Source organism: Oncorhynchus kisutch, linkage group LG26 (genome assembly GCF_002021735.2).
Source record: "Oncorhynchus kisutch isolate 150728-3 linkage group LG26, Okis_V2, whole genome shotgun sequence".
Lineage (NCBI taxonomy): Eukaryota > Metazoa > Chordata > Actinopteri > Salmoniformes > Salmonidae > Oncorhynchus > Oncorhynchus kisutch.
In genome coordinates, this window is record NC_034199.2 from 44,206,826 (window position 1) to 44,229,413 (window position 22,588).

Below are 22,588 nucleotides of genomic sequence, written 5' to 3' on the forward strand. Positions count from 1 at the left end.
TGCTACGGATGGGTGTTGCCATCGTGACCAGTGAGCTGAGATAAGGCGGAGCTTTACCTAGCATAGACTTGTAGATGACCTGGAGCCAGTGGGTCTGGCGACGAATATGTAGCGAGGGCCAGCCGACTAGAGCATACAAGTCGCAGTGGTGGGTAGTATAAGGTGCTTTAGTGACAAAACGGATGGCACTGTGATAGACTGCATCCAGTTTGCTGAGTAGAGTGTTGGAAGCCATTTTGTAGATGACATCGCCGAAGTCGAGGATCGGTAGGATAGTCAGTTTTACTAGGGTAAGCTTGGCGGCTTGAGTGAAGGAGGCTTTGTTGCGGAATAGAAAGCCGACTCTTGATTTGATTTTCGATTGGAGATGTTTGATATGAGTCTGGAAGGAGAGTTTGCAGTCTAGCCAGACACCTAGGTACTTATAGACGTCCACATATTCTAGGTCGGAACCATCCAGGGTGGTGATGCTAGTCGGGCATGCAGGTGCAGGCAGCGACCGGTTGAAAAGCATGCATTTGGTCTTACTAGCGTTTAAGAGCAGTTGGAGGCCACGGAAGGAGTGTTGTATGGCATTGAAGCTTGTTTGGAGGTTAGATAGCACAGTGTCCAAAGACGGGCCGAAAGTATATAGAATGGTGTCGTCTGCGTAGAGGTGGATCAGGGAATCGCCCGCAGCAAGAGCAACATCATTGATATACACAGAGAAAAGAGTCGGCCCGAGAATTGAACCCTGTGGCACCCCCATAGAGACTGCCAGAGGACCGGACAGCATGCCCTCCGATTTGACACACTGAACTCTGTCTGCAAAGTAATTGGTGAACCAGGCAAGGCAGTCATCCGAAAAACCGAGGCTACTGAGTCTGCCGATAAGAATATGGTGATTGACAGAGTCGAAAGCCTTGGCGAGGTCGATGAAGACGGCTGCACAGTACTGTCTTTTATCGATGGCGGTTATGATGTCGTTTAGTACCTTGAGTGTGGCTGAGGTGCACCCATGACCGGCTCGGAAACCAGATTGCACAGCGGAGAAGGTACGGTGGGATTCGAGATGGTCAGTGACCTGTTTGTTGACTTGGCTTTCGAAGACCTTAGATAGGCAGGGCTCAGAGATTACCAGACAGAATAGAACACCATTTGTCTAGTCTGCTACAGAATAAGTAGTCAGTGAGGATGGATATCATTTATTGCTGACGGTCAACAATCTGTCAATGTTGATAAGATCTTGATAGTTTCCATTATAGTGTACCATGTTGGATAATTGCTATCAACTTAATGTGATCTATCAACATCAAATAAAATACAATTATATTTGTGACATGCGCCGAATACAACAGGTGTAGACTTTTCCCTGAAACGCTTGCTTACGAGCCCTTCCCAACGATGCAGTTTAAAAATAACATGGTAACATGTGCTGCTATATACAGGGAGTACCAGTACCAGATCATTGTAGAGTTACATACAGGGAGTACCAGTACCAGATCAATGTAGAGCTATATACAGGGAGTACCAGTACCAGATCATTGTAGAGTTACATACAGGGAGTACCAGTACCAGATCAATGTAGAGCTATATACAGGGAGTACCAGTACCAGATCAATGTGGATCTATATACAGGGAGTACCAGTACCTTATCAATGTGGAGCTATATACAGGGAGTACCAGTACCAGATCAATGTACAGGGGTACAAGGTATTTGAGGTAGATATGTATATATGTAGGCAGAGGTTCAGTCCCAGGGGCCATAGCTTGGTGATGAGCTTGGAGAGGACGATCGTGTTGAACGATGAAATGTAGTCTATGAACAGAATTCACACATAGTTATTTCCCCTCTTGTCCAGGTGGGAGGTTGTTTGTTTATGACCCCATACAGTTCGTTGAGTGCCAGAGTGGTGTTGGCTTATGGAGGGATGAAGACAGTCGTGACAATTATGGATGAGAACTCTCTTGGTAGATAAAAGGGTCTGCAGCTCACCATGAGGTGTTCTGTATCAGGTGAAAAACGCACAAGATTTCCTTCACACTTGAAGCAGCACACCAGTTGTTATGTATGAACAAACGCACTCCACCTCCTTTCGACTTCCCGAAGCCGCCGTCCCATCCTGCCACTGGTGCATAGTGTCATCATCCAGCCATCATCCCATCAATCTTTTCTGCCTCCCACGTGCATGTTTTGGTTGTCGTGTTTATTGTGATTTCATGCTCTTTCAGTGTGGCCCAGCCAGGCCCATGTTGTGAGAGTACGGTCGAGGTCATTCACAGAGGCTTACCTTACGTTCACATCCCTGCTTCACGCTTTAGAGGTCAGGGGTCGTCTGTTTTGTTGTGATAGTGTAAGGAAGGGCTAGGCCCTATCTCTAGGCCCATTCAGCAGGACTTAGCCCATGTCACCCTCTCAAACTTTCCATTGCTACATGACACATTATGAAATGGGAATCTGGCCTGGCAGAAGTGCTTCAGGAAGTGAGACCTCTTTGGAAGATGCTCTTTAACAGTGACAGGAATGGCATCCTGTATCAGCAAAACATGACCCTTCCTCACTGTCTCACGATCCAACGGATATGTTTTCTCTCTCGTCTATTGAGAAGGTTCCTTTTTTTCCAGAAGCCGTAATGGTTTTTTAGATATTTTCCTTAGGATATAGCTATGTTGAAAAATAAACATTTGAAAGGAAAGGCTCAATTTCCTAGATTTATTCAGCGGGTTAACAGTTTTTTGTTGTTGCTTTATGGCCAAAAAATAAGAATACTTACTGGCGCTTACTCATGGACTATCAAGCTATTGTCACGTTCTGACCTTTATTTCCTTTGTTTTGTCATTATTTAGTATGGTCAGGGCGTGAGTTGGGGTGGGCAGTCTATGTTTGTTTTTCTATGATTTGGGTATTTCTATGTTTCGGCCTAGTATGGTTCTCAATCAGAGGCAGGTGTCATTAGTTGTCTCTGATTGAGAATCATACTTAGGTAGCCTGGGTTTCACTGTGTGTTTGTGGGTGATTGTTCCTGTCTCTGTGTTTGTACCAGATAGGACTGTTTTGGGTTTTCATGTTTTTGTTAGTTTGTTCATGTGAAGCTTTATTAAACATGAATCAAAATAACCACGCTGCGCCGCCTCTCCTTCAAGTCAAGAAAACCGTTACAGCTATCCAATTTCTCAGTCAACAGTGGAACTCTCTGCTCTGGCCATGACATACGAGTGGTGTGTTGTGAAGGGAGTGACCGGTGATGACATCTGAAGACGTCGTGACTGAGCCCCAACATTTGTTTAGGGCAGATGACTCTCTAAACCTTTATTCTTCTTTATTTGAGCGTTTTATCCGGTAGTATGTCAAGACCTTTAAATTGTTTGCATTCAGTATTATAGGTAGGTAAAGGAGTCATTCAGTATTATAGGCAGGTAAAGGAGTCATTCAGTATTATAGGTAGGTAAAGGGGGGATTCAGTGCTATTAAACTCCCAGATACTGATAAGTGATAAGTGATAGTAGCCTATAAACCCAGTCCATCTGATCACACTGCTAGTCTGTGGGCTGTTCTTGTCTGGTGTGTAAATCCTTTTGCTGGCAGCCTGGCGTTAGAAGAGCCAACCACTGGTTCCTCCAGGTTTAGTCAACGTGTCCTCTTAGGGAATTTCTTTGGGATTACTACTATTCTTCTTCCTCCTCCTCTTCCTCTCCATCCTCTTCCTCATCCTCATATTCATCCTCTTCCTATTCCTCCTCTTCCTCTCCATCCTCTCCCTATTCCTCCTCCTCATCCACTTCCTCATCTTCCTATTCATCCGCTTTCTCATCTTCCTCTTCCTCATCTTCCTATTCATACTCTTCTTCCTCATTTCCGCTTCCTCATCTTCCTATCCATCCTCTGCCTATTCAACAACTTCCTATTCTTCCTATTCCTCCTCTTCCTATTCTTCCTCTTCCTCATCTTCTTCCTATTCATCTTCTTCTTATTCCTCTTTATTGTCCTCTTCATCTTCCTCATCATCCTCACCTTCCACTTCCTATTCATCCTCTTCCTCATCTTCCTCTTCCTCATCTTCCTATCCTCTTCTTATTCTTCCTCTTCATCCTTTTCTTCCTCTTTCTATTCATCCTCTTCCTCATCCTCATCTTTCTATTCCCCCTCTTGCTATTTCTCCCTATTGGAGCCACTTCAGCATGGCAGGATGTTTCTAATACAACTCTTCGTATGTCTTCAAGTACTAGGGTTCAGAGAGAGACCTGAGGGGAACAGGAGATAAGAAGTACATATGGGAGATTCCTCTGTACTAGCAGACCTACAATATGTATCATCAGTGGTTGGCCCCAGGACGTTCAGCAAAGTGTTGTGAGGGACGACGTGCTAGTGGCTCCATACTGGGTGTAGCTGGATCTCATGCTGGTCTTTACACTAGAGATTTCCACTGTGCTCCATAGAGACTAATATCCCCTGTGCTTCCTCTTGTCCACTTCCCTGACTCCCTCTGGCCTCCTCCAGCCTACTCGTCCATTTGTTCCTGCTGGTTAGATCATGGAGAGATTACCAACTCCCAGCAGGAAACCTGGGGCTGGGGAGAGGAAGTGGAGGAGAGAACTCTGTCTCACAAATAGGACCTTAATATGGTCCTCATTGCAGTTGTCGTGCAAGATTGAGTGCTTATGGTGATTGTCGCAGAATCAAATGGAAATTCTAATGACGTAGTCCGTCACTGAATCAGATCTAGTCCTCTACTGATGACACAAATGCACTTATTCATGAGCGTGGTTGTGACAGCTTTGTTTCTGAGGTATTGTCACGAAAAAACAAACATGACTGGCAATGAAACATTTGGTACAGTACATTACGCCAGCAATGCTAAAACTGATTTGGTGACTCTCTATGGTAAAATTGTGAGGCAACCTCACTCATCCCATAATTTATTAATAGTATTTTTGGCAGGCAGCACAGGGCTAGGCTTTACTAGCACCAGGCTGACTCAGCAGGAATGCAATGCTCAGCGGTAGCTAACTATTAGCTAACATCACATTAAAGTCACTGTCTGTAACTGGAGCCCTGCACTCCTGTACGTTAGGTTAGTTACCTGAAAGGACCTCTGGACCCGTCGTTAGGCTCTATGACCTAACCTGTACAGTGCATAATAATAGCCCACTGATTCACAAAGAAATCATTTCGGCAAGAAAATATGAGATAGAACTATTATCTTTCTTTTAGTGGTACTGCACCTTGGGGTGAGGTTTGGTCTAGTATTGATTAGCCTTGGGGTGAGGTTTGGTCTAGTATTGATTAGCCTTGGGGTGAGGCTTGGTCTAGTATTGATTATCCTTGGGGTGAGGCTTGGTCTAGTATTGATTATCCTTGGGGTGAGGCTTGGTCTAGTATTGATTAGCCTTGGGGTGAGGCTTGGTCTAGCATTGATTAGCCTTGGGGTGAGGCTTGGTCTAGTATTGATTAGCCTTGGGGTGAGGTTTGGTCTAGCATTGATTAGCCTTGGGGTGAGGCTTGGTCTAGTATTGATTAGCCTTGGGGTGAGGCTGGGTCTAGTATTGATTAGCCTTGGGGTGAGGCTTGGTCTAGTATTGATTAGCCTTGGGGTGAGGCTTGGTCTAGTATTGATTAGCCTTGGGGTGAGGTTTGGTCTAGTATTGATTAGCCTTGGGGTGACGTTTGGTCTAGTATTGATTAGCCTTGGGGTGAGGCTTGGTCTAGTATTGATTAGCCTTGGGGTGAGGTTTGGTCTAGTATTGATTAGCCTTGGGGTGAGGCTTGGTCTAGTATTGATTATCCTTGAGGTGAGGTTTGGTGTAGCATTGATTAGCCTTGGGGTGAGGTTTGGTCTAGTATTGATTAGCCTTGGGGTGAGGTTTGGTCTAAAATTGATTAGCCTTGGGGTGAGGTTTGGTCTAGTATTGATTAGCTTTTAGGTGAGGTTTGGTCTAGCATTGATTAGCCTTGGGGTGAGGTTTGGTCTAGTATTGATTAGCCTTGGGTTGAGGTTTGGGCTCGTATTTTGAATGTCTATTTTCCATTCTTTGTTTGGGCTTTGCGAATAGAAAATGACGTCTGTACTGGCCTCCTCTGGCTTTTGTGTCTCATTTCACAGTCTATGACTCAATTCAAGTTTAATTGGAGAGCTACTTTGCCTTGCATGCTGGAGAAATACTGAAAATGTATCTGCTGGCGTTCAGAGATAATGACGAAAGCAGACCTATTGGTTAAGTTGCTCAGCAAAAGCTGCATGAACAGGAAATCTACAGCTGTGTTGAATTGCTTACCTCACCACTGTCCCATTGCCCTGATCTTGAAAATACTGTATGCTTTACCGTAAGTCAGGGACCACAGACACATCTCTGTCACGGTTCTCCTTTGAACTATGTCCAGTTTGGCTTTAAAAGGATTTGAGTTAGGTGAGGAAGTGAATGTTTGTTGTTCTTGCAGGGTAGCCTAGTGGTTAGAGTGTTGAACTAGTAATCTGAAAGGTTGCAAGATCAAATCACCGAGCTGACAAGGTAAAAAAAATCTGTTGTTCTGCGCCTGAACAAGGCAGTTAACCCACTGTTTCTAGGCTGTCATTAAAAATAAGAATTTGAGAATTAGTAAAATAAAGAAAAAAGGATTTGCTGTAGTTTGTTTCTCTCTCACCCATGTGGGGTAACTGTGCTCTGCTGCCTCCTCTGTAGTGGTGCTTCATTTTTATATCTCCTACTTTAAAGATGTTAAGTTGAAACGTTTCTGCTTAAGGAATCACCATGGAGTAAACATCTAGAGGGGATAGGGGTACAAAACACTCTGTTGAACAGTTATTATCAGCGGGAATCTCCTTTTAAGTGAGACGTGTCTCCAATGGGAACTCAAAACTAGGCTACTCTCCTAACTGAGATGAAAATGTGCTGTTAAGAATGAAGAACAACAGCAGGGATCTCCAACAGTAGTTGACTTCCATAAATCCTCATGCATATCAAGACATTACTCATATCTAAAAGGAGTCCCACATGTACAGTAATTAATTCACAAAATGTATCTTGTCTTAGTGAAAAACGGTCTTACTGACAATGAAGTCCTACTGAGTAGGTTCTGTTTAGTTAGGTTAGAGGCCTTGTGAATGGCTGATAAGGGTTGAACGTGTCAAGATGTTTTCTGTGAGGACTGGCATGTTGAAAGCACTGAGTTCCTAGTTATTCTAGTGATATTATGTTGATACTGTAGATACTACTAGGTGTATCTGTGTGACGTCATTCCGTCAGCTCAACACCCACCACCAGCTGAAGGAAACAGCCATTGGAGAGAGAGAGAGAGAGAGAGAGAGCAGGAGAAACGTAGTGGAGGTGTTGGGACACCTTTTATTTTATTTACCTTTCACCTTTATTTAACCAGGTAGGCCAGTTGAGAACAAGTTCTCATTTACAACTGCGACCTGGCCAAGATAAAGCAAAGCAGTGCGACACAAACTACAACACAGAGTTACATGTGGAATAAAACAAACGTACAGTCAATAACACAATAGAAAAAGTCTATATACAGTGTGTGCAAAAGTCCAGGGGCCGGATTCACAAAACCATCTTAAGAAGAAATTTCTTCTTAACTGCAATTTTTTTCCTTAATTACTTACCAGACTTATGAAGAAAGTTAAGCAAAGTTGCTATTCCTCAATAAAGTTATTGGAAATGTTCTTAAGGTTTTTCTATGTTTCTTCCTGAGAAAAAAGTTAAGAACAAATGGAATTCTTGAAAATAATGTTTCAGGATTTCTTCTTGGAAATGTACTTTACTTTAGGACAGCTAAAGCCTTGTCTTGAGACGAATGGATACGTTTGTAAACATGAACGTTTTCTTGTGCCACAGCCAGAAAACTAATTAAACACTCATTATCTAGCTAGCTAGTAATTAACAATGTATTACAAAATTCTGTTAGTGTTAAATAGCTACCGCTATCTCATCAATTTGCAAAAAAGATATTGGCTAACTTAACTAACATTAATGCTGTTGGCTATGTTGTTGGCTAAAATGTCGTTAAACGTTAGCTAGCTAACGTAGCTGCCTAACTTACCGGTTGCGCAGTCCCTCTACCACCATCTCTCCTATCATGAACGACACCTCCTCCAGCTGGTCCACATGAATGGTCTCTACGCTCCCTTCTTCTTCTTAGCAGCCGCCTTGATGTCGGACCACTTCTTTTTTTACGGCATCACTGTCCCTTGCTATACCCCCGGCGGCAGAGACAGCAACGGCCACTCTCACCCATCCTCTCTGACTGGTCTCTGCAGTGACCCAGCAGTTATTCAGTCTCCCCAACAGCAACCTTTTCCTGTCTGCTCTTTCCTCCACCGTCACTTCAAGCTCTTGTTTGCTGATGGGATTTTTGCTCTTTCCTTGGTTATCCATTTTTATTTTGATATAGCTAATCTGATGGCTATAATGTGTGAAAAATCATGACATAACCAAATCCTATGATCCTGTCACGTAAGCTTATTTATTGGTTTCAAGCATGTCAACTAATGTCAATGACACATAAGAAGCTATTTACGAAGTTCCTAAAGAAAAATATTTACGAAGTTCCTAAGAAAACTACGAATTCCTAAGAATATTTAGAGGAATTGCATTTACGAACTATCTTATGAACTTATTGTTTTTTTCCTAAAGAAACCTCTTCCGTTTTTTCATAAGGAATGTTTTGTGAATCCGGACCCAGATCCTCAGGGAGGGAGGGAGCCCCATGGCTGGGCTGGGTGGCTGAGAGCCAGGCTGAGGCCCTGGGTGTGTCTGTCTGTATGTGGTTCCCTGGCCCTGGCCTGGAGCTCAACAATGTGTAGGAGAGGAGCATCCCATTCTGGCCCTGCCTCCCTCTCTGCCCTCTAGAACCTCCACAGACCTGAGACCATTCTCTAGCATGAAACAATATTTTCCCGGAGCATTTAGTAAACCAGGTCCACATACTGTAGTACTAAGAAAAAAAACAGGAATCTGTGTTGTCACAGAGCATCAGTCTACGCTCATCCAGTCTCATAATTTAACCAGAGCCTGGCATGAACTTGATTTAATAAATAAAACTGTTTTGCGTCTACAGATTTCGACTCAGAGACGCCAAGGAAGAACTGTCTACCCCACAGTGCCTGAGAATGCAGAGAAGGAGGCGCAGAGTCTGTTTGTCCAAGAGGTAGGATCCTACGAGTGCAATAACCCTGCAGGAATGAACCTTTGTGCAGGTAGAGCAGTGGTTTTATTTACAGTTAGATGTTGGCATTGAGATGTGCCATTACTTTCACCATGCCGCCATATTAAATACAGACATTAGAGTCAGTCTTCAGCCAGCTTCTGACCACTCATTTATGTAGATGGCGGCCTGTACAAGATCAATAGATATGGAAACACACTGTGCCGCACAGACTTTAGGTCCTGTGATGATTTCCCCATTGTTTATTGAATGTGTCCAGCCGAACCGAACTTCTATTTCACTTAGCACATACTTTGTTACACAATGGTGTTTTATTGTTCAGTACAGACAGGCGTAGGAATTATGGGCCGTTACTGGAAGCCATCCAGCCAATAGGAGTATTTTCATTCTCTTCAATAACATCTGTTCAGGCCAGGAGACCAAAAAACTGATAAACGGAATCCAGTTCTTTTGTTTGGTCTGGTCTTCATTCTCTCAGAGCCCTGTTAACAGTAGTGCCTCCCTGTACCAAGCCCGGTAAATGCCTTCTGTAACCAAGTGATCTTCATTCTCTCAGAGCCCTGTTAACAGTAGTGCCTCCCTGTACCAAGCCCGGTAAATGCCTTCTGTAACCAAGTGATCTTCATTCTCTCAGAGCCCTGTTAACAGTAGTGCCTCCCTGTACCAAGCCCGGTAAATGCCTTCTGTAACCAAGTGATCTTCATTCTCTCAGAGCCCTGTTAACAGTAGTGCCTCCCTGTACCAAGCCCGGTAAATGCCTTCTGTAACCAAGTGGTCTTCATTCTCTCAGAGCCCTGTTAACAGTAGTGCCTCCCTGTACCAAGCCCGGTAAATGCCTTCTGTAACCAAGTGATCTTCATTCTCTCAGAGCCCTGTTAACAGTAGTGCCTCCCTGTACCAAGCCCGGTAAATGCCTTCTGTAACCAAGTGATCTTCATTCTCTCAGAGCCCTGTTAACAGTAGTGCCTCCCTGTACCAAGCCCGGTAAATGCCTTCTGCAACCAAGTGGTCTTCATTCTCTCGGAGCCCTGTTAACAGTAGTGCCTCCCTGTACCAAGCCCGGTAAATGCCTTCTGCAACCAAGTGGTCTTCATTCTCTCAGAGCCCTGTTAACAGTAGTGCCTCCCTGTACCAAGCCCGGTAAATGCCTTCTGTAACCAAGTGATCTTCATTCTCTCAGAGCCCTGTTAACAGTAGTGCCTCCCTGTACCAAGCCCGGTAAATGCCTTCTGCAACCAAGTGGTCTTCATTCTCTCGGAGCCCTGTTAACAGTAGTGCCTCCCTGTACCAAGCCCGGTAAATGCCTTCTGTAACCAAGTGATCTTCATTCTCTCGGAGCCCTGTTAACAGTAGTGCCTCCCTGTACCAAGCCCGGTAAATGCCTTCTGTAACCAAGTGATCTTCATTCTCTCGGAGCCCTGTTAACAGTAGTGCCTCCCTGTACCAAGCCCGGTAAATGCCTTCTGTAACCAAGTGATCTTCATTCTCTCGGAGCCCTGTTAACAGTAGTGCCTCCCTGTACCAAGCCCGGTAAATGCCTTCTGTAACCAAGTGATCTTCATTCTCTCGGAGCCCTGTTAACAGTAGTGCCTCCCTGTACCAAGCCCAGTAAATGCCTTCTGTAACCAAGTGATCTTCATTCTCTCAGAGCCCTGTTAACAGTAGTGCCTCCCTGTACCAAGCCCGGTAAATGCCTTCTGTAACCAAGTGATCTTCATTCTCTCAGAGCCCTGTTAACAGTAGTGCCTCCCTGTACCAAGCCAGGTAAATGCCTTCTGTAACCAAGTGATCTTCATTCTCTCAGAGCCCTGTTAACAGTAGTGCCTCCCTGTACCAAGCCCGGTAAATGCCTTCTGTAACCAAGTGATCTTCATTCTCTCAGAGCCCTGTTAACAGTAGTGCCTCCCTGTACCAAGCCCGGTAAATGCCTTCTGTAACCAAGTGATCTTCATTCTCTCAGAGCCCTGTTAACAGTAGTGCCTCCCTGTACCAAGCCCGGTAAATGCCTTCTGTAACCAAGTGATCTTCATTCTCTCAGAGCCCTGTTAACAGTAGTGCCTCCCTGTACCAAGCCCGGTAAATGCCTTCTGTAACCAAGTGATCTTCATTCTCTCAGAGCCCTGTTAACAGTAGTGCCTCCCTGTACCAAGCCCGGTAAATGCCTTCTGCAACCAAGTGGTCTTCATTCTCTCAGAGCCCTGTTAACAGTAGTGCCTCCCTGTACCAAGCCCGGTAAATGCCTTCTGTAACCAAGTGATCTTCATTCTCTCAGAGCCCTGTTAACAGTAGTGCCTCCCTGTACCAAGCCCGGTAAATGCCTTCTGTAACCAAGTGGTCTTCATTCTCTCAGAGCCCTGTTAACAGTAGTGCCTCCCTGTACCAAGCCCGGTAAATGCCTTCTGTAACCAAGTGATCTTCATTCTCTCAGAGCCCTGTTAACAGTAGTGCCTCCCTGTACCAAGCCCGGTAAATGCCTTCTGTAACCAAGTGATCTTCATTCTCTCAGAGCCCTGTTAACAGTAGTGCCTCCCTGTACCAAGCCCGGTAAATGCCTTCTGTAACCAAGTGATTTTCATTCTCTCAGAGCCCTGTTAACAGTAGTGCCTCCCTGTACCAAGCCCGGTAAATGCCTTCTGTAACCAAGTGATCTTCATTCTCTCAGAGCCCTGTTAACAGTAGTGCCTCCCTGTACCAAGCCCGGTAAATGCCTTCTGTAACCAAGTGATCTTCATTCTCTCAGAGCCCTGTTAACAGTAGTGCCTCCCTGTACCAAGCCCGGTAAATGCCTTCTGTAACCAAGTGATCTTCATTCTCTCAGAGCCCTGTTAACAGTAGTGCCTCCCTGTACCAAGCCCGGTAAATGCCTTCTGTAACCAAGTGATCTTCATTCTCTCAGAGCCCTGTTAACAGTAGTGCCTCCCTGTACCAAGCCCGGTAAATGCCTTCTGTAACCAAGTGATCTTCATTCTCTCAGAGCCCTGTTAACAGTAGTGCCTCCCTGTACCAAGCCCGGTAAATGCCTTCTGTAACCAAGTGATCTTCATTCTCTCAGAGCCCTGTTAACAGTAGTGCCTCCCTGTACCAAGCCCGGTAAATGCCTTCTGTAACCAAGTGATCTTCATTCTCTCAGAGCCCTGTTAACAGTAGTGCCTCCCTGTACCAAGCCCGGTAAATGCCTTCTGTAACCAAGTGGTCTTCATTCTCTCAGAGCCCTGTTAACAGTAGTGCCTCCCTGTACCAAGCCCGGTAAATGCCTTCTGTAACCAAGTGATCTTCATTCTCTCAGAGCCCTGTTAACAGTAGTGCCTCCCTGTACCAAGCCCGGTAAATGCCTTCTGTAACCAAGTGGTCTTCATTCTCTCAGAGCCCTGTTAACAGTAGTGCCTCCCTGTACCAAGCCCGGTAAATGCCTTCTGTAACCAAGTGATCTTCATTCTCTCAGAGCCCTGTTAACAGTAGTGCCTCCCTGTACCAAGCCCGGTAAATGCCTTCTGTAACCAAGTGGTCTTCATTCTCTCAGAGCCCTGTTAACAGTAGTGCCTCCCTGTACCAAGCCCGGTAAATGCCTTCTGTAACCAAGTGATCTTCATTCTCTCGGAGCCCTGTTAACAGTAGTGCCTCCCTGTACCAAGCCCGGTAAATGCCTTCTGTAACCAAGTGGTCTTCATTCTCTCAGAGCCCTGTTAACAGTAGTGCCTCCCTGTACCAAGCCCGGTAAATGCCTTCTGCAACCAAGTGGTCTTCATTCTCTCAGAGCCCTGTTAACAGTAGTGCCTCCCTGTACCAAGCCCGGTAAATGCCTTCTGTAACCAAGTGATCTTCATTCTCTCGGAGCCCTGTTAACAGTAGTGCCTCCCTGTTTCTCTGTACCAAGCCCGGTAAATGCCTTCTGGTATTGAAATTGATCTTGAAATCAGAATATAATCAGGCTTACTGTCCATTCTGTTCTGAATTATTAGACCAAAGGTGAGTGCACAACAGTTCCCCTGACACAAGAAGTCTGGGGTGAAGTGTCAAACACACGCCTTAAACGCACCTGCTCTGGAGTGACTGTAGATGGGAGACGTTACAGCGACCTTTGTATTGGGCTATAAACTCCTCCTTACTCGAGGAGCCTGGCTTCCCTAACAAAGCTGAACTATTTTGATGTTTGATACTTATTAGTAAGATCCCCATTAGCCGCTGACAAAAGCATCAGCTACTCTTCCTGGGGTCCACATTAAACATGACATAATGCATAGTACAGAACATGATTAGTCAAGGACCGAATTATACACGTTGACAATGTCACACATAGCCTACATATCTGTTCCCAGACATAACTATGGATGGGTCATAATTCAGATTTCTGTCATACTGTTATCATCATAAAACATTTCCTTTTCTCATTGCAAGATTTGCCTCATTTTAATTTAACCATTTCAATAACAAAAAAAACATTTTAATCACCAAAAAAGTCTCAAAGCATAAAATAAAATAACTAAGCTGATATCTAGGATGTGAGATGAGACAAAGTCTCACAGTTTGACTTATTCTTGATCTACTGAGCACTGATCTACTGAGCGCTGATCGACTGAACACTGAACTTCTGAGCGCTGATCTACTGAACACTGAACTACTGAGCACTGAACTACTGGGCACTGATCTACTGAGCACTGATCTACTGAACGATGATCTACTGAGCGCTGATCGACTGAACACTGAACTTCTGAGCGCTGATCTACTGAACACTGAACTACTGAGCACTGAACTACTGGGCACTGATCTACTGAACACTGATCTACTGAACACTGAACTACTGAGCACTGATCTACTGAGCGCTGATCTACTGAACACTGAACTACTGAGCACTGAACTACTGGGCACTGATCTACTGAGCACTGATCTACTGAACGATGATCTACTGAGCGCTGATCGACTGAACGCTGAACTACTGAACACTGAACTACTGAACACTGAACTACTGAACACTGAACTACTGAGCACTGAACTACTGAGCGCTAATCTACTACATCTCTTTTCTGCCAACTATCTGCATTCGTGTTACGTGGGAAGAAGAAGACTTAGTTCGGTTCACACATATTGTTTGTTGTGTGCTTGTATGAATGTTTCTGGTTTCTTTAGACTAAACATTGAAACTGTGTCTTGATTTACACATGAAAGCCGTTGATTGTCTCTCTCTTTATTGCAGTGCATCAAGACCTACAACACTGACTGGCATGTCGTTAATTACAAGTATGAGGACTACTCTGGGGACTTTCGGCAGCTTCCAAAGTAAGCCTGTTGTTCAGAACGGTGTCTTGGCAGTACAGTGTTGTATATCATGTAACCAAGTGGTGATTTCCTCCTGGGCAAGTTAGTACAGCTACCCTCTTTGTGCCAAGATTTCACACTAAAATGCACGTGCACAGAGACACGTACACACACAGGTGTCAGACAGTGTCAGGCTGTCTGTAATCTTCTGTCAGCCTTAGTTGCTGATTGGTGAGGAGATTTTGGCATGGGATACCCTACAAGGAAATGCAGGTTTTATGTTTTAACCAGCAATAACAATGGAGACTTCCTGTTCAAGCCAAACTCAGGTTATTCCTGGAGCAGTGGGATTTAGTCAGGGTGGAAACTAACCCTGGTTCTAAGAGTGTCTCATTAGTTCCAGGAATATGGTTTCCAGTGTCATCGTGGTGGAATTTGGACATAAAACGAAGCTGCCCCAACCTTGAGACTTGCCATTGATGTCAACATCCCTTTGGTCACCATTCAGTGTCCAGGGAGGGAAATTGAAACAATGAAATATGACGTAGCATGACACTACTTTTCACAGTGGTTTTCTTGGGTTGAATTAGTTCAAGGTTCCTATGTAAGTGGGACTTGTACTGTACATTACATTCGGTTTCATTTCTTATAACAATGAATGACCTCTAATAGATAATTATTCATAATTATTAATTATTCACCTTTATTTAACCAGGTAGGCTAGTTGAGAACACGTTTTCATTTGCAACTGCGACCTGGCCAAGATAAAGCATAGCAGTGTGAACAGACAACACAGAGTTACACATGGAGTAAACAATTAACACAATTAACACAGTAGAAAAAAATATATATATACATTGTGTGCAAAAGGCATGAGGAGGTAGGCGAATAATTACAATTTTACAGATTAACACTGGAGTGATAAATGATCAGATGGTCATGTACAGGTAGAGATACTGGTGTGCAAAATAGCAGAAAAGTAAATAAATATAAACAGTATGGGGATGAGGTAGGTAAATTGGGTGGGCTATTTACCGATAGACTATGTACAGCTGCAGCGATCGGTTAGCTGCTCAGATAGCAGATGTTTGAAGTTGGTGAGGGAGATAAAAGTCTCCAACTTCAGCGATTTTTGCAATTTGTTCCAGTCACAGGCAGCAGAGAACTGGAATGAAAGGCGGCCTAATGAGGTGTTGGCGTTAGGGATGATCAGTGAGATACACATGCTGGAGCGCGTGCTACGGGTGGGTGTTGCCATCGTGACCGGTGAACTGAGATAAGGCGGAGCTTTACCTAGCATGGACTTGTAGATGACCTGGAGCCAGTGGGTCTGGCGACAAATATTTAGCGAGGGCCAGCCGACTAGAGCATACAGGTCACAGTGGTGGATGGTATAAGGTGCTTTAGTAACAAAACGGAGCACTGTGATAAACTGCATCCAGTTTGCTGAGTAGAGTATTGGAAGCTATTTTGTAGATGACATCGCCGAAGTCGAGGATCGGTAGGATAGTCAGTTTTACTAGGGTAAGTTTGGCGGTGTGAGTGAAGGAGGCTTTGTTGCGGAATAGAAAGCCGACTCTAGATTTGATTTTAGATTGGAGATGTTTGATATGAGTCTGGAAGGAGAGTTTACAGTCTAGCCAGACACCTAGGTACTTATAGATGTCCACATATTCTAGGTCGGAACCATCCAGGGTGGTGATGCTAGTCGGGCGTGCGGGTGCAGACAGCGAACGGTTGAAAAGCATGCATTTGGTTTTACTAGCGTTTAAGAGCAGTTGGAGGCCACGGAAGGAGTGTTGAATGGCGTTGAAGCTCGTTTGGAGGTTAGATAGCACAGTGTCCAAGGAAGGGCCGGAAGTATACAGAATGGTGTCGTCTGCGTAGAGGTTGATCAGGGAATCAGAGGACCGGACAACATGCCCTCCGATTTGACACACTGAACTCTGTCTGCAAAGTAGTTGGTGAACCAGGCAAGGCAGTCATTAGAAAAACCGAGGCTACTGAGTCTGCCGATAAGAATATGGTGATTGACTGAGTCGAAAGCCTTGGCCAGGTCGATGAAGACGGCTGCTCAGTACTGTCTTCTATCGATGGCGGTTATGATATCGTTTCGTACCTTGAGCGTGGCTGAGGTGCACCCGTGATCGGCACGGAAACCAGATTGCACAGCGGAGAATGTACGGTGGGATTCGAGATGGTCAGTGACCTGTTTGTTGACTTGGCTTTCGAAGACCTTAGATAGGCAGGGCAGGATGGATATAGGTCTGTAACAGTTTGGGTCCAGGGTGTCTCCCCCTTTGAAGAGGGGGATGACTGTGGCAGCTTTCCAATCCTTGGGGATCTCAGACGATATGAAAGAGAGGTTGAACAGGCTGGTAATAGGGGTTGAGACAATGGCGACGGATAGTTTCAGAAATAGAGGATCCAGATTGTCAAGCCCAGCTGATTTGTACGGGCCCAGGTTTTGCAGCTCTTTCAGAACATCTGCTATCTGGATTTGGGTAAAGGAGAACCTGGAGAGGCTTGGGCGAGTAGCTGCAGGGGGGGCGGAGCTGTTGGCCCGAGGTTGGAGTAGCCAGGAGGAAGGCATGGCCAGCCGTTGAGAAATGTTTGTTGAAGTTTTCGATAATCATGGATTTATCGGTGGTGACCGTGTTACCTAGCCTCAGAGCAGTGTGTAGCTGGGAGGAGGTGCTCTTGTTCTCCATGGACTTTACAGTGTCCCAAAACCTTTTGGAGTTAGAGCTACAGGATGCAAATTTCTGCCTGAAGAAGCTGGCCTTGGCTTTCCTGACTGACTGCGTGTATTGGTCCCTGACTTCCCTGAACAGTTGCATATCGCGGGGACTATTCGATGCTATTGCAGTCTGCCACAGGATGTTTTTGTGCTGGTCGAGGGCAGTCAGGTCTGGAGTGAACCAAGGGCTATATCTGTTCTTAGTTCTGCATTTTTTGAACAGAGCATGCTTATCTAAAATGGTGAGGAAGTTACTTTTAAAGAATGACCAGGCATCCTCAACTGACGGGATGAGGTCAATATCCTTCCAGGATACCCAGGCCAGGTCAATTAGAAAGGCCTGCTCGCAGAAGTGTTTTAGGGAGCGTTTGACAGTGATGAGGGGTGTTCGTTTGACTGCGGATCCGTAGCGGATACAGGCAATGAGGCAGTGATCGCTGAGATCCTGGTTGAAGACAGCGGAGGTGTATTTGGAGGGCCAGTTGGTCAGGATGACGTCTATGAGGGTGCCCTTGTTGACACATTTAGGGTTGTACATGGTGGGTTCCTTGATGATTTGTGTGAGATTGAGGGCATCTAGCTTAGATTGTAGGACTGCCGGGGTGTTAAGCATATCCCAGTTTAGGTCACCTAACAGAACGAACTCTGAAGCTAGATGGGGGGCGATCAATTCACAAATGGTGTCCCGGGCACAGCTGGGAGCTGAGTGGGGTCGGTAGCAGGTGGCAACAGTGAGAGACTTATTTCTGGAGAGAGTAATTTTTTAAATTAGTAGTTCGAACTGTTTGGGTATGGACCTGGAAAGTATGACATTAATTTGCAGGCTATCTCTGCAGTAGACTGCAACTCCTCCCCCTTTGGCAGTTCTATCTTGACGGAAAATGTTATAGTTGGGTATGGAAATCTCAGAATTCTTGGTGGCTTTCCTAAACCAGGATTCAGACACGGCAAGGACATCAGGGTTAGCAGAGTGTGCTAGAGCAGTGAGTAAAACAAACTTAGGGAGGAGGTTTCTGATGTTGACATGCATGAAACCAAGGCTTTTTCAATCACAGAAGTCAACGAATGAGGGTGCCTGGGGATTGCAGGGCCTGGGTTTACCTCCACATCACCCGCGGAACAGAGGAGGAGTAGTATGAGGGTGGGGCTAAAGGTTATCAAAACTGGTCGCCTAGAGCGTTGGGGACAAAGAATAAGAGGAGCAGGTTTCTGGGCATGGTAGAATATATTCAGGGCATAATGCGCAGACAGGGGTATGGTGGGGTGCGGGTACAGCGGAGGTTAGCCCAGGCACTGGGTGATGATAAGAGAGGTTGTATCTCTGGACATGCTGGTTGTAATGGGTGAGGTCACTGCATGTGTGGGAGGTGGGACAAAGAAGGTATCAGTGGTATGAAGAGTGGAACTAGGGGCTCCATTGTAACCTAAAACAATGATAACTAACCTGAACAACAATGATAACTGACCTCTGATAGATAAGATCAAATCACACTTTATCCACGTCCTTGTGTTTTACAGCAAATTGTCCAGACCAGACAAACTGGCTGTCCACGTTTTTGAGGTTGATGAAGATGTTGACAAAGATGAGGTAAGTGAATGTCTGTAGAAAGTTACAAATAACAAACTATTTAGCTAAGCCACTTGTGTTAATTCCTATCAGCACACAGATCTTAAGCTTTTACCTCAACTGTTGACCCTCAGCCACATGCTCCATGTACAAATCATTTCAAATCAAATAATCCTCCATACAGACCTATCCTATGTCAGTTATTCATTCAGACAAGAACTGATTTGGCGTTCCTGGTCCAATCACAGTTGTTAAATGTCTCCGGCAAATATGAAAGATTTCTGTGTCTCAACAGCACATATTGTGACTAAACAACATGTTTAAACAACACATTTTGTGTCTAAATAGCATGTGTTGTGTCTAAATAGCTAATATTATGTCTAAATGATCATAGTTACACTTCAACTATGACAGACAAAATGAGAAGGAAAATAATCCATAAAATCACATTGTAGGATTTTTAATGAATTTATTTGCAAATTATGGTGGAAAATAAGTATTTGGTCAATAACAAAAGTTTATCTCAATACTTTGTTACATACCCTTTGTTGGCAATGACAGAGGTCAAACGTTTTCTGTAAGTCTTCACAAGGTTTTCACACACTGTTGCTGGTATTTTGGCCCATTCCTCCATGCATATCTCCTCTAGAGCAGTGATGTTTTGGGGCTGTTGCTGGGCAACACGGACTTTCAACTCCCTCCAAAGATTTTCTATGGGGTTGAGATCTGGAGACTGGCTAGGTCACTCCAGGACCTTGAAATGCTTCTTACGAAGCCACTCCTTCGTTGCCCAGGCGGTGTGTTTGGGATCATTGTCATGCTGAAAGACCCAGCCACGTTTCATCTTCAATGCCCTTGCTGATGGAAGGGGGGTTTTCACTGAAAATCTCACGATACATGGCCCCATTCATTCTTTCCTTTACACGGATCAGTCGTCCTGGTCCCTTTGCAGAAAAACAGCCCCAAAGCATGATGTTTCCACCCCCATGCGTCACAGTAGGTATGGTGTTCTTTGGATGCAACTCAGCATTCTTTGTCCTCCAAACACGACGAGTTGAGTTTTTACCAAAAAGTTATATTTTGGTTTCATCTGACCATATGACATTCTCCCAATCTTCTTCTGGATCATCCAAATGCTCTCTAGCAAACTTCAGACGAGCCTGGACATGTACTGGCTTAAGCAGGGGGACACGTCTGGCACTGCAGGATTTGAGTCCCTGGCGGCGTAGTGTGTTATTGATGGTAGGCTTTGTTACTTTGGTTCCAGCTCTCTGCAGGTCATTCACTAGGTCCCCCCGTGTGGTTCTGGGATTTTTGCTCACCGTTCTTGTAATCATTTTGACCCCACGGGGTGAGATCTTGCGTGGAGCCCCAGATCAAGGGAGATTTTCAGTCTTGTATGTCTTCCATTTCCTAATAATTGCTCCCACTGTTGATTTCTTCAAACCAAGCTGCTTACCTATTGCAGATTCAGTCTTCCCAGCCTGGTGCAGGTCTACAATTTTGTTTCTGGTGTCCTTTGACAGCTCTTTGGTCTTGGCCATAGTGGAGTTTGGAGTGTGACTGTTTGAGGTTGTGGACAGGTGTCTTTTATACTGATAACAAGTTCAAACAGGTGCCATTAATACAGGTAACGAGTGGAGGACAGAGGAGCCTCTTAAAGAAGAAGTTACAGGTCTGTGAGAGCCAGAAATCTTGCTTGTTTGTAGGTGACCAAATACTTATTTTCCACCATAATTTGCAAATAAATTCATTAAAAATCCTACAATGTGATTTTCTGGAATAGATTTTTTTCCGCCATTTTGTCTGTCATAGTTGAAGTGTACCTATGATGAAAATTACAGGCCTCTCTCATCTTTTTAAGTGGGAGAACTTGCACAAATGGTGGCTGACTAAATACTTTTTTGTGTCTAAATAGTTAATATTATGTCTAAATAGCACGTGTTGTGTCTAAATAGCTAATATTATGTCTAAATAGCACATATTATGTCTAAATAGCTTATATTATGTCTAAATAGCACGTGTTGTGTCTAAATAGCTAATATTATGTCTAAATAGCACGTGTTGTGTCTCAGTAGCTTACATTATGTTTAAATAGAACATATTTTATCTAAATAGCTTATATTATGTCTAAATAGCTAATATTATGTCTAAATAGCACGTGTTGTGTCTAAATAGCTAATATTATGTCTAAATAGCAAGTGTTGTGTCTCAGTAGCTTATATTATGTCTAAATACCACGTGTTGTGTCTCAGTAGCTTATATTATGTCTAGATAGCGCGTGTTGTGTCTCAGTAGCTTACATTATGTCTAAATAGCAGATATTAGGTCTAAATAGCACGTGTTGTGTCTCAGTAACTTATATTATGTCTAAATAGCATGTGTTGTGTCTCAGTAGCTTATATTATGTCTAAATAGCATGTGTTGTGTCTCAGTAGCTTATATTGTTTCTAAATAGTGCGTGTTGTGTCTCAGTAGCTTATATTATGTCTAAATATCTTATATTATGTCTAAATAGCTTATATTATGTCTCAATAGCTTATATTATGTCTAGATAGCACGTGTTGTGTCTCAGTAGCTTACATTATGTCTAAATAGCAGATATTAGGTCTAAATAGCACGTGTTGTGTCTCAGTAACTTATATTATGTCTAAATAGCATGTGTTGTGTCTCAGTAGCTTATATTATGTCTAAATAGCATGTGTTGTGTCTCAGTAGCTTATATTGTTTCTAAATAGCATGTGTTGTGTCTCAGTAGCTTATATTATGTCTAAATAGTGCGTGTTGTGTCTCAGTAGCTTATATTATGTCTAAATATCTTAAATTATGTCTAAATAGCTTATATTATGTCTCAATAGCTTATATTATGTCTAAATAGCACAATTTGTGTCTAAAGTATAAAGGGTAATTAGCTGCAGGACTTTGGTTCACTGGCCACCTCTCAAATGGTCTCAGGTTTTTCTATTTTTCTTCTCGTGCAGAAGTTCATGTGTTCATGGTCCGAGGCTCCTCACTCCTTACAGCTCATGGGTTTGGCCCTTTTTGTTGTGAGCAAATTATTTTACATTTAGTGACTGCCTGATTTATACAACTGTGAATCCGTAGCTAGATCCCTTTGGCCTGCGAACCATAGACATGTCTGATTCTGCTGTGAACAGTGTAAATTAGTCTTGGTTGGCCTTGAAATGGCTTGTGAGACAGGGAGTCATTGCACACGAGGGAGGCTATGGAGTCACCTGTGTTCAAGCCAACCCTGAAGAGAGCATGAATCACTGATGCCTGTAGAACCCTCAGAGGGACGGTGTTCTGCAGAGCATGACCTGAGGCAGTCTCAGGCTGTTTGATAACACTGATGTTATACTTGCCTCTCTTAAACTGCTAGGGTCATGTTGACATTTGCATCTGTCACATACGTGTGAATTATGTCTTCTTTATTTCGTGTCAGACAATGCCCCCTACAGGTCTTTAGAGTAATATTTAGAGACTCGAGACTTGAGTAACCTTATTCACTTATCTGTGATTTAGGCAAATGGTTTGTTGAGCCGAGAGACTAGCCCAGGTCACCAGAGGTCAGGGCCTGACCACTGAACCCCTCAGTCAAACACAGTACAGTATGAAGATAGGCAGAAACTGCTTCTCCAATAGGAATCCTCGATCATGCTTGTCGGCGATGTCATGGCGACGTTGGCTAGCTAAGTTCATGCTCAGAAACACATAATCGGGTCTAACGGTTGTCCCGCGCTGAACTGTGCATGTGCAACCCATCAAATCAAAGGCACTCTTTTGATATAATGTTGGGTTTAGAAACTCTGTGCCTCAGTGAACATTAGGTCTTACAGGGGAGGGGCATTAGGTCTAACAGGGGAGGGCATTAGGTCTT

General features: G+C 44.2%; 1 protein-coding gene across 24 annotated transcripts in view; it reads left to right on the forward strand.

Moving 5' to 3' along the window:
• Positions 1-22,588, forward strand: part of LOC109870770 (dedicator of cytokinesis protein 9) — a 166,269-nt gene that overhangs the window by 74,005 nt on the left and 69,676 nt on the right. For 23 of the 24 annotated variants that reach the window (XM_031805971.1, XM_031805987.1, XM_031805986.1 and 20 more), the window contains exons 3-5: positions 9,041-9,130; positions 14,340-14,422; positions 18,660-18,729. In XM_031805971.1, coding sequence (XP_031661831.1) covers positions 9,041-9,130; positions 14,340-14,422; positions 18,660-18,729 — 243 coding nt within the window. The remainder of the gene's footprint in view (positions 1-9,040; positions 9,131-14,339; positions 14,423-18,659; positions 18,730-22,588) is intronic. The other variant, XM_031805974.1, reaches the window with a different exon arrangement.